Source organism: Theropithecus gelada, chromosome 17 (assembly GCF_003255815.1).
Source record: "Theropithecus gelada isolate Dixy chromosome 17, Tgel_1.0, whole genome shotgun sequence".
In the NCBI taxonomy this organism is placed as follows: domain Eukaryota; kingdom Metazoa; phylum Chordata; class Mammalia; order Primates; family Cercopithecidae; genus Theropithecus; species Theropithecus gelada.
This window is the reverse complement of record NC_037685.1, coordinates 37940807-37952339: the sequence shown is the minus strand read 5'-3', so window position 1 is coordinate 37952339 and position 11533 is coordinate 37940807. Positions and strand designations below refer to the sequence as shown.

The 11533-nt window shown below is 40.7% G+C and overlaps 1 protein-coding gene across 7 annotated transcripts in view; it reads left to right on the top strand.

Annotated features, from left to right (window-relative positions):
- Positions 1–11533, top strand: part of DOCK9 (dedicator of cytokinesis 9) — a 299448-nt gene that overhangs the window by 272954 nt on the left and 14961 nt on the right. For 4 of the 7 annotated variants that reach the window (XM_025364043.1, XM_025364040.1, XM_025364041.1 and 1 more), the window contains 5 exons: positions 7530–7652; positions 8361–8474; positions 8681–8686; positions 9139–9174; positions 10016–10162. In XM_025364043.1, the coding sequence (XP_025219828.1) occupies positions 7530–7652; positions 8361–8474; positions 8681–8686; positions 9139–9174; positions 10016–10162 (426 nt within the window). The remainder of the gene's footprint in view (positions 1–7529; positions 7653–8360; positions 8475–8680; positions 8687–9138; positions 9175–10015; positions 10163–11533) is intronic. The other 3 variants (XM_025364042.1, XM_025364038.1, XM_025364039.1) reach the window with 1 other exon arrangement.

Sequence of the window (11533 nt, the reverse complement as noted above, 5' to 3'; positions counted from 1 at the left end):
AAAAAACCCCCTCAAAAAAAAAAAAAAAAAAAAAAAAGAACTACCTGAGAATGGGTAATTTATAAGGAAAAGAGGTTTAATTGACTCACAGTTCTGCAGGCTGTACAGGAAGCATGGCTAGGAGGCCTCAGGAAACTTACAATCATGGCAGAAGGTAAAGGGTTTTACATGTAAGACCTGTCTCAAAAAAAAAATAAAACAGAAAAAACCCAAATCTTAGTCTATCAGTTAAAACATTTGACTCAGGAGACCACCTATAAATTGTTTGACATATATTTAATAACTGACTAAATCTAGGGCTACTTAAAATATACCTGAAAGGCTGCTGTATACAGATATCTTGCTTGGATACACAGACCATCATTTTAAAACCAAATAATAAGATCTTCCTTATATAATACCTTATTGTCTGTTACGATAGTTGATGTATGTCTACATATGTTTTTATGTCTCATAAAATTATCTACATTTGATTGTTTATGTTTGACTGAGAAAGCTCCGAGTGTGCCAGTTCAGTGAACATACCCCTTCCCACCTCCACAGCCTCATTTCTTACCACTCTGAGATTTTAGATTCCAGGCCCTCAAACTTCACGTAAATCCTCCCGTGCTGTGCTGCCTTCACCCTCTTGCCTTTGCTTGGGCTGTTTTCCTGCAACCTGGGCTGTCGCCTCTCTTTTCCTTCTTATTCCCACTCCTGACTTTCACTTTCACCTGACTATCCCGATGCTCTTTTCAGACCCAGCCGGTCATCACTCTCCTCAGCTTTCCATGCCTCGCCTTCCCTCCCCTGTCCCAGCTGGACAGATGCTGCTCCTTCCTGCCTCCCTGCACATTTCATTATCAGTACACTCACCGCCATCTTTTACCATCTCTTCCTGGACCTAGCTCCCATATGAGACTCCGGGGTCTAAGAGACAAGGAGTGTTGATCTTCAACTGACTGATCTTTCTTCACCTGACCTCCTCACTACCACCCAGGGACTCACTGACTACTCATTAAATGAATCAGTACCCACTGCTCTCAAGTCAGAGTGCCTGCCCCTGCGACTTGCAGTTTGGGCATGTATTTGAATTCATTGGGTTTTCCTCTGTCCTCCGTGTCTTGCCATGTATATCACGTCTCTTCTGGTTGATGGTCTTGAGCCTCTAGTGTGTCAGTTCTGGCTGCTCTGAGGATGACCGTGTGTGTCTTTCAGGAAGCAAATTTCATTCATGACACATAGCCTAACAGACCATCCAAAACCTGCCCTTCATATTTGGAAAAAAATCTGTTGAGTAATTTTTATAAATTATAGAAACTTAATCATATTTATATAGATTTGTGTTACAACCCCAGTGTCAAGCAGTGTGCCTTGCATGTAGTAGATGCTTGGTAAAATATTTGAACAAATGATACACTAGATGGATGAGTCAATGATGTGGTGGTAAGGGTGCATAGTCATAACTTTGGTAACTCTTTGAGAATACGTTTTCATTTTTAATGAGATTGCATTAAAATTGATTCAGATTCTTATTATGCTATAACTGGTATGGCGAGGAGTTAAGACTTTACATCTCCGATCTGATTCACAATGGACAGGGTGTCATTGTAGATTTACATCTAGTGTGAGGACCATGGCTTACTAGTTATAGTAACTAGTAAGTTACATGGTTATAGTTTTCCACAAAAACTTTACATTTCTTGGCTGGCTTACACCTGTAATCCCAGCACTTTGGGAGTTAAAGGCAGGCGGATCACGAGGTCAGGAGATCAAGACCATCCTGGCTAACATGGTGAAACCCCGTCTCTACTAAAAATACAAAAAAATTAGCCAGGCTGGTGGGCATCTGTAGTCCCAGCTACTCAGGAGGCTGAGACAGGAGAATGGCGTGAACCCAGGAGGCGGAGCTTGCAGTGAGCCAAGATCGTGCCACTGTACTCCAGCCTGGGCGACAGAGTGAGACTCCATCTCAAAAACCAAAAAACAAAAACAAACAAAATAACTTTACATTTCTCTTTGAAAAGGCCCAATGATGAGAACCAAAGGGGCCAAATGATTAGTCTGTAAGTAAACCTAAGGATAGTTTTAAAATGGGAAAAGTTCCATGCCCTTGATGGTTTCGTTATCAGAAGGATGCCTTGTTATACAATGTGTCTTCCCCATGGGAAATTAGGTCCTCTTAGAATTCTTCCATCTCTACTGCAGTCCCACAACACCGCTGAGAGTAAAGATAATAAATACACACTGGCAGTGTCTTTGACCTAAGATATGCCAGAAATGCAAGGCTTTGGTAAAGGGGATCTTAGCATATTTCCTTACAGACAAGGATAGCTATTATTATCTAGCAAATATCATTAATATTACTAAGAAAAGTACACATTGACTCACTCATCCAATGGATACTGACTACCCAATGTGTATGAGACACTGTGGGATTACATAGATTATATAGCCTAGTAAAAATTAAAGTATTTTAGTTTAGTTTAGTTTAGTTTAGTTTAGTTTAGTTTAGTTTAGTTTAGTTTGAGACAGGATCTGACTGTCACCCAGGCTGGACTGCAGTGGTGCGATCTCGGTTCACTGCAACCTCCTCCTCCTGGGCTGAAGTCATTCTCCCACCTCAGCCTCCCAAGTACCTGGGACTACAGGCATGCACTACCACACCCAGCTAATTTTTTTTGTATTTTTTATAGAGATGGGGTTTCACTATGTTGCTGAGGCTTGTCTTGAACTCCTGAGCTCAAGCAATCCACCCACCTTGCCTTCCCAAAGTGCTGGGATTATAGGCGTGAGCCACTGTGCCTGGCCTAAGGTTTTTTAAAAAAATTAATACAAAGTAGAAAGTGATGATAGTGGCCGGGCACAGTAGCTCACACCTGTACTCCCAACACTTTGGGAGGCAGAGACTGGAGGATTGCTTGAGCCCAGGAGTTTGAAACCAGCCTGGGAAACATAGGGAGACCCTGTCTCTACAAAAAAAAAAGTTTAAAACAAACTTAGCTGGGCATGGTGGCATGCACCTGTAGTCCCAGCTACCCAGGAGGCTGAGGCCGGAGGATCACTTGAGCCTGGGAGGTCAAGGCTGCAGTGAACCATGATCATTGTGCCACTGGACTCCAGCCTGGGCAATAGAGCAAGACCTTCTCAAAAAAGGAAAGAAAGTGATGATTGTAATAGAACAGGCTTATTAGCCTGTGAATTAACATGCAGAATTTGCAGTTTTCAGACCATTTTGATTGGTAAAGTTTTATGTGATCTTCACAAACACCAATTTAGGTTAGACCTGTAATACATTCCCTGGTTTTACAAATATGAAGAAATACATATATTGATAATGTTTATTGATAATTTTTATGCTTTTATCTAGCTTTTTATAATCAGAGAAGCATGAAAAGAATCATAAAAATTTGTTATGGTTAGTACGGATAGATTTTCCATTGGAAAAGATTTGAGACAAAACTAAGAATGGCATACATCTGACCAGGCGTAGTGGCTCACGCCTGTAGTCCCAACATTTTGGGAGGCCAAGGTGGGTGGATCACTTGAGGTTAGCAGTTCGAGACCAGCCTGGCCAACACGATGAAACCTGGTCTGTACTAAAAATACAAAAATTAGCTGGATGTGGTGGCACACGCCTGTAATCCCAGCTACTTGGGAGGCTGAGGCAGGAGAATCACTTGAATCCGGGAGGCGGAGGTTGCAGTGAGCCAAGATTACACCACTGCACTCCAGTCTGGGCAACAGAATGAGACTTTTGTCTCAAAAAAAAAAAAAAAAGTACATCTTTATAATACAGCTACAAAGGAAAAGAGTGTGAAAACCGTTTCTGATTTATTCGTGTCTTTTGCTGCTATGGTGGTTACTACATGTATCTGGATTTATGAGACCTGCAATAAAAGCAGGAGAAAACTGATGGACCTTTTAATAAGCACCGGTACAGAGTTTGGTGACACAAATGACACTTTTATGACTCGTGTGCTATAAATATGACATGGGAGGTAAATGGTCTTGCTTAGATAGCGTTTTCTGGTAAATTGATTCACAACTGCTTTAAAAATGTGTATTTACCTTGAATCTGTAAACTTTGTAGGCACTAGTCCTGTAGTGAAACATTAGGGCTGGTAATGAAAAACACAGGCCTTGCCCTTCATTTACAATTTTGTGAAGGATATACATATTTTCAAAAGCAACCATAAGACCCTTAATAAAATATTAGTAAATTGAAGGCTGGGCGTGGTGGCTCACGCCTGTAATCTCAGCACTTTGGGAAGCTGAGGTGGGTGGATCACCTGAGGTCAGGAATTCAAGACCAGCCTGACCAACATGGAGAAACGCTATCTCTACTAAAAATACAAAAAAGTAGCCAGGCATGGTGGTGCATGCCTGTAATCCCAGCTACTTGGGAGGCTGAGGCAGGAGAATCGCTTGAACCGGGGAGGCAGAGGTTGCAGTGAGCCGAGATTGCACCGTTGCACTCCAGCCTAGGCAACAAGAGTGGAACTCTGTCTCAAAAAAAAATATATATATATATATATATATGTAAATTGAATCTAGCAATACATAAATGCATCATGACCACGTAGGGTTTATTCTGGGAGTGCATAGTTGGCTCTGCATTGAAAAGCTAATCAAATTAATTCATCATATCAACAGAATAAATAGGAAAAACCATATGATTTTGTCAGTAGATGCATAAAGAGTATTTGACAACCTTCAACATCTATTCATAATAAAAAAAAAGATAACTAGGAATAGAAGGAACTTCCTTAGCCTGAAAACAAAAAGACTGTCTACAAAAAACCTGTAGCTAGCATCATATTTAATTGTGAAAGACTGACTGCTTTGCCCTAAAATTGGGAACAAGACCATAATACCTGCTTTACTGACTATTCAATATCATGCTGGAGGTTCTAGCCAGTGTAGTAAGGCAAGAAAAAGAAATAAATCTTTTCATATTCACATAAGACATAGTTATAAGGAGAAGATCCCAAAGAACTTGGAGAATAAGCTACTAAAACTGTTAAGTCAATTTAGCAAGATCACAGGATACAAGATTCATACACAAAAATTAATCTTCGTTCTTATACTATGGTTTTACTATATAGTTCATGATTATTTAATATAATTTTGAGAAACAAATAAGCTGGATGATATTTAATCTTATTCCAAAAAGCACTTTCCTTTAAAATGATCAAGAAAATTTTAAAACAGTGCTATTTACAGTAGCATTAAAAATATCCTGTGATTTGGCACAAGGATGGAGACATATATCAATAGAACAAAACAGTCCAGAAATGGACCCACACACTTGTTATCAGTTGATTTTTGACAGAGGTTCAAAGGCAATCCAAGAGAAAGCATAGTCTCTCATCAGATGGTATTGAAACAATTGGATATACATATGCACAAAAGAACCTTGACACTTCATTAGAAAATAACCCCAAATGGATCATAGTCTAAAATGTAAAATGTAAAACTATAAGACTTCTGGAAGAAAACATAAGAGAAAATCTTTGTGAACCTAGGTTAGATAAATATTTAACTATAACATATAAAGCACAATCCAGAAAGTAAAAACTCGATACATCAAACTTTGTAAAATTAAAAACCTTGGCTCTTTAGCGGACACTGTTAAGAAGACCTAGACATAGGCTGGGCACTATGGCACACGCCTGTAATCCCAGCACTTTGGGAGGCCGAGGCTAATCACATGAGGGCAGGAGTTCAAGAACAGGCTTGCCAGCATGGCAAAACCCCATCTCTACTAAAAATACAAAAAATTAGTTGGGCGTGGTGGTGCACACCTGTAATCTCAGCTACTGGGGAGGCAGAGGTTACAGTGAGCCAAGATCATGCTGCTGTACCCCAGCCTAGGCAACAGAGCAAGACCCAGTCTCAAAAAAAGCTAAAATAAATTTTAAATTAAAAAAAAAAAACCTAGAGACAAACCACAGATTGGGAGAAATAGTTACAAATCACATATCTGGTAAAGGACTTTTATCCACAGTATATAAAGAACTCTCAAAATTCAATAATAAAATAAGCAATCCAGTAGAAAAATGAGCAAAAAATTTGAATAGACACTTTACCAAAGCTATATATAACAAATCAACAAATTAAAATTAATTCAGCATCATTAATGAAACCCCTCTAAAATGGGCTTAAACATTAGAGGTCAAGTATTGGATCCCACTAGGAAATGCCACGGAGAGATTAACATCAATCAGTCCAAACCTTTAACAGAGTTATTCATGACACGATCACTTTGCTGGGCAGCAGAAGGGAGGCCCTTCACTCTGCTAATAAGGCAGACAGGCCCCCTTCCATGGCCATGAGAGGAATGCCAGCTTAGCCAAGCTACAGTCTGGTGGGAGCATTTCTTCAAATTCCAAGCTGGGGTCCTAAAATTCACCCTGATTGGCCTGCTTAGGTCACATGTCCACCCATGATGAAGCAATGCCTGTGGCCAGGAAATAGATTTGTGCTGATTAGTGTAAGTCCAGGCCACAATTCTTTTTTTTTTTTTTTTTTTTTATGCTTTAAGTTCTAGGGTACATGTGCACAACATGCAGGTTTGTTACATATGTACACATGTGCCATGTTGGTGTGCTGCACCCATCAACTTGTCAGCACCTATCAACTTGTCATTTACATCAGGTATAACTCCCAATGCCATCCCTCCCCCCTCCTCTATCCCCACAATAGGCCCCGGTGTGTGATGTTCCCCTTCCCATGTCCAAGTGATCTCGTTGTTCAATTCCCACCTATGAGTGAGAACATGCAGTATTTGGTTTTCTGTTCTTGTGATAGTTTGCTGAGAATGATGGTTTCCAGCTGCATCCATGTCCCTACAAAGGACACGAACTCATCCCTTTTTATGGCTGCATAGTATTCCATGGTGTATATGTGCCACATTTTCTTAATCCAGTCTGTCACTGATGGACATTTGGGTTGATTCCAAGTCTTTGCTATTGCAAATAGTGCTGCAATAAACGTATGTGTGCACCAGGCCACAGTTCTTGAGCCATGGATAGTGTTAACTTCCTCCAAAGTTCAAGTGCTTTAGTGGAAGCAGAGTAACTACCCAAACTTCAATTGGTAGAAATTTCCAAGGTGAAGCAGGCACGGTGCCCACCACACTCCATCACTAAATCACTCTAATTTGTGTTAAAGTCATGCTTAGTAACGCTCCATGTCTTAGCATTGTCATTGTTCCTCAGAAAAGAAAAATTGCTAGATGGTATTTATTAAGATGACTAGGAACAAAAATTGAGAGCCCCTGTGATGGTATCAGTGTCAGTTTTTCCATGTATTACGCAGTTGTGCAGGGTGATCCTTTTTCATTTTTGCTTGTGACCATGATTGAAAAAATGCCTCCCTAAAAAAAACTGCGGTGATGAAGAAATGGCTCCCTAAAAAAGAACGTTATAAGTGTCTGTCGTGAAAAGTTCCTTCTGGCAGTCTTAGCATTTAGCATTCTGCAAGGGGTGCCATGTCGCATTCCCCCTAACGCCCTTCTCTTGCTGCTGGCCCTCCTCTTTAATCAGGACGTGCTGATGGAGCTCCTTGAGCAGTGCGCAGATGGACTCTGGAAAGCCGAGCGCTATGAGCTCATCGCCGACATCTACAAACTCATCATCCCCATTTATGAGAAGCGGAGGGATTTTGAGGTATGGGAGTGCCTTTTTGTTTTTTTCCTATTTGAGAGCATGACGCTGTGACATATAGCCAGACCTGCGCATATGCAAGAGAGGAAGCAGGTCACAGGCCGGTGATGAGCAGGGGAGTCTCTGACCCTCCACGTGACGCTGAAGGTGGTGGCCAGTCATCATCGCCAAATAGTCATCGGGTATCACCCAGACCTGGGCCCCGCCTCTGTGGAGACCCCCACATCTCAAAGTACAGGGTAACCACCTGGCACTCCACTTTTGAAAGGCTGCCATGAACAGAGTTTTGTGATCACCAGGTGTCCCCTTTCTCAGAACTCTTCCTTACTCCACCTGCGTGGAAAGATGGTGTCCCTTCCGCCCATCCTGGCCTTGGGAGTTCATCCAGTTTCTCTAGGCATATCAAATGGAGCAGGAAAAGCAAAGGCCAAGAATCACGTTGGGGAACCATCTCTGACATCGCACCTTAACTTGAAAACAGAGTTTGCTTACTATAATGTGGAAATGTGATGGGTCCTCACATGTGGGCTGGCCTTTGGGTAGGAAGCGTTACCATTCATTAATGATCACTACAAGCAGGGCAGCCAGAATGTGCGTGAGTGTATTTTCATTCAAGTTCGAGGACTTTCACCTCCATTATCACATTTGTTATTTTAAAATCGATTCTCCTGTTTGCACATGGGAAGAAATGGGCTTTGTTCTGCTTTCCAGAGGCTGGCCCATCTGTATGACACGCTGCACCGGGCCTACAGCAAAGTGACCGAGGTCATGCACTCAGGCCGCAGGCTGCTGGGGACCTACTTCCGGGTAGCCTTCTTCGGGCAGGTGAGCCTCCTGTCCGTTCTGCAGTGTCCTAAGTCCTTTAAGAAAAAAAAAAAAAACTATAATAAAGTTATATCTTATAAATTCTCTGTTTTCTGCAAATGCTAATTTGATGAATTTGTCATATTTAGTATGATTCTTACCTTCCTCAGTAGTAAACTTTCTGCTTTTTTTCTTTCTTCCTGTCTTTTCTTTATTACTTTCTTAAGGCAGCGGTAAGTTCTTCCTCCATAAGACATTCTTAGCAACATCTTTGGTACTTCAATGTGGTTTGCAAGTTTCCTTTCCAAGTCTGTATGTGTATCTGTCTAGTCATTACAAACTCCAAAAAAATTAACATTTTATTCCATTTACAGAAATAAATCACCTGTTTTCTTATACATCTATATTGCATGTTGTAAACCAAAATTAAGACTTTCTGGTGTCCTTTGTGCCTGTGCATCTTTATCTTTTGTAATATCATATCTCCACAAGTATATTTACAATTACAGTATTTCAGAAACCCTATAGAAAAGGATTTATCTAAATTTAACTTAAATCTTAACCTTCAAGTCTCTAACATTATTAAATGGTATAAATTATAATACATGTATTTAGGGCGTGTGGTTTTCTATGAGCATTATATAACCTTCAATTTATTCTGTTATTGTCTTTTATAACTTTATAGCAATACCAGTTTACAGACAGTGAAACAGATGTGGAGGTAATTACAGTAAATGCCTAAAAAGCAAGTAATATAGTGAAATTACTGCATCTAAACTCCTAGTTTGATGTGGATGTTTTTTGTTTCATGCTAGCCTGCATTTTTTTTTTTTTTTTTACTGTTTTGTGCACCATTTGTTCTCTCTTAATTTAGATGAGAAACTTTTAAAAATTTTCTTTTAAACATTAACCCCAGTTGGACTTTTTAATTTTCAACCTTTTTCACTTCCCATGCAATTCTAAGCCTTGTAGTCAAACATGATTGGTGCTAAAACAGATGATGACTGGTGAGATGAAAATATTTTCTGATATTGAGCTACAGGTCTTTAATATTTTTTTCTCATCGGTAAAGCAAAATACAATTTATACAAGCTTTACATAACTTTTACTAAACCTACTCCAGACCCCGAAACGCTTCAGTTCATGCCATAAAATCCTGTGTACATGGGAGCCGTCAGGAGAAGGGAGGCATGTCCACTTCCGAGCCTGCCTGTCACGGGCTGCTTATCATTTTCTAGTGAGTTCTGCTTCTTGGGAAAGTGAAACAGGCTTGACACCCATTAGACTTCCCTGGGACTGCACAGTCTTGTATCCAAAATCTCTCATTTCACTCAACACTTAATGACTGCATTCTTGAATAAGTTTGCAACTTTGTGTTTTTTCTTTATCTTTGCACCTAGACTTCATGTTATTACCATTTCCTTTCTCATTCAGAAAACCCGTTTAAGTAGGATCTTTAGACTCATTCCTTTTTTTTCCCCCTTGTAACAAAAGAACCCTTCCTAGGTGGTAAACCTTGGGCTTACATTCAGGGATAGCTCTAATTGTGCTTTATGTCACAGGGATTCTTTGAAGATGAAGATGGAAAGGAGTATATTTACAAGGAACCCAAACTCACACCGCTGTCGGAAATTTCTCAGAGACTCCTTAAACTGTACTCGGATAAATTTGGTTCTGAAAATGTCAAAATGATACAGGATTCTGGCAAGGTACGACCATGTTTGGATAAGTTTCATAGCAATGTAATGCTGTGATTGATTACATATTATATATATTTAAATGTATACAGAAAAAAACTCAAGAAAATTATTAAGGATGGTTGCCGTGAGTGGCAGGTGTACTTTCTTCCTAATACCTTTAGTGCTTTCCATTACATGCTTGACATTAAAAAAATCTTTATCGCCTAATTTTTAAAACATCTAATTTTACAAAATAATTAACATCTGATGGGATATGCCATTTTTAGTCCAGCTATTTAGAAACTCTGACAGAATGAGGCTCACGGCTCTGTTACTCACTGCACCTCTCCCTGCACATAGCACATGACTTGCCACTCTGTCACTGATGGCTGGATGTAAGAACAGGTGAACAGATGGGTGGATGGGCAAATGGATACATGGACAGGCCAAGGAATGAACTCACCAGCAGCATGACTGTGGGAACAGCAATCACTTTCTGCTTAGAGAGGCTGTCCTCTGGCATTCTGTTCTCACAAGACCCTTTTGGAACCTGCACCTTTGTCCTGTACCTTTGTGTGTTCCACCCTCCTCAGGACATCTCCAGGAGGTCAGGTCTCCCTCTGCTTCCTGAAACTCAGGCAAAGATAGTGACCCCGTTCTTTGTGTTAGAAATGCACCTCCTCCTCTGCTCTCACCAGTGATGAGCCCTGCCTCTTCCAAAGACACCATTTTAGAGAGATCCTTAGTTCCTTTAGTTACAGGGTGAACTCCAAAATTGGGGTTCAGCCTGGAAGGCCCTGTGGGTTCTTGGCTTTGCACAGAAGGAATTCAAGAGCAAGCTGACAGAGTAAAGTAAAAGCAAGTTTATTAAGAAAGTAAAGGAATAAAAGAATGACAGCTCCACAGGCAGAGGAGTGGCATGGGCTGCTTGACCAAGTAAACTTACGATTATTTCTTGATTAGATGCTAAACGTGGGGTGGATTATTCATGAGTTTTCTAGGAGAAAGGCAGGGAATTCCCAGAACTGAGGGTTCTCCCCCTTTCAGAGCATATAGAGGAACTTCCAGGTGTTGGCTTGGTGTTTGTAAACTGTCGTGGCGCCGGTGGGAGTGTCTTGTAGTATGGTAATGCATTATAATTAGTGTATAATGAGCAGTGAGGACAACCAGAGGTCGCTTTCATTGCCATCTTGATTTTGATGGGTTTTGGCCGGCTTCTTTACCACATCTCATTTTATCAGTGGGGTCTTTGTGACCTGTACCTTGCAAAACCAGTCCTACCGGTTCTTTCCTGAGCCCTCTTTTGGAGTCCTCAGTACTGGAATCTGTTTCTTTGGGACCCATCATTTTCTCCTGAGAAGAATCCTCAGTTCTCCTGCCCAGCTGAGTAGGCATCTGGGG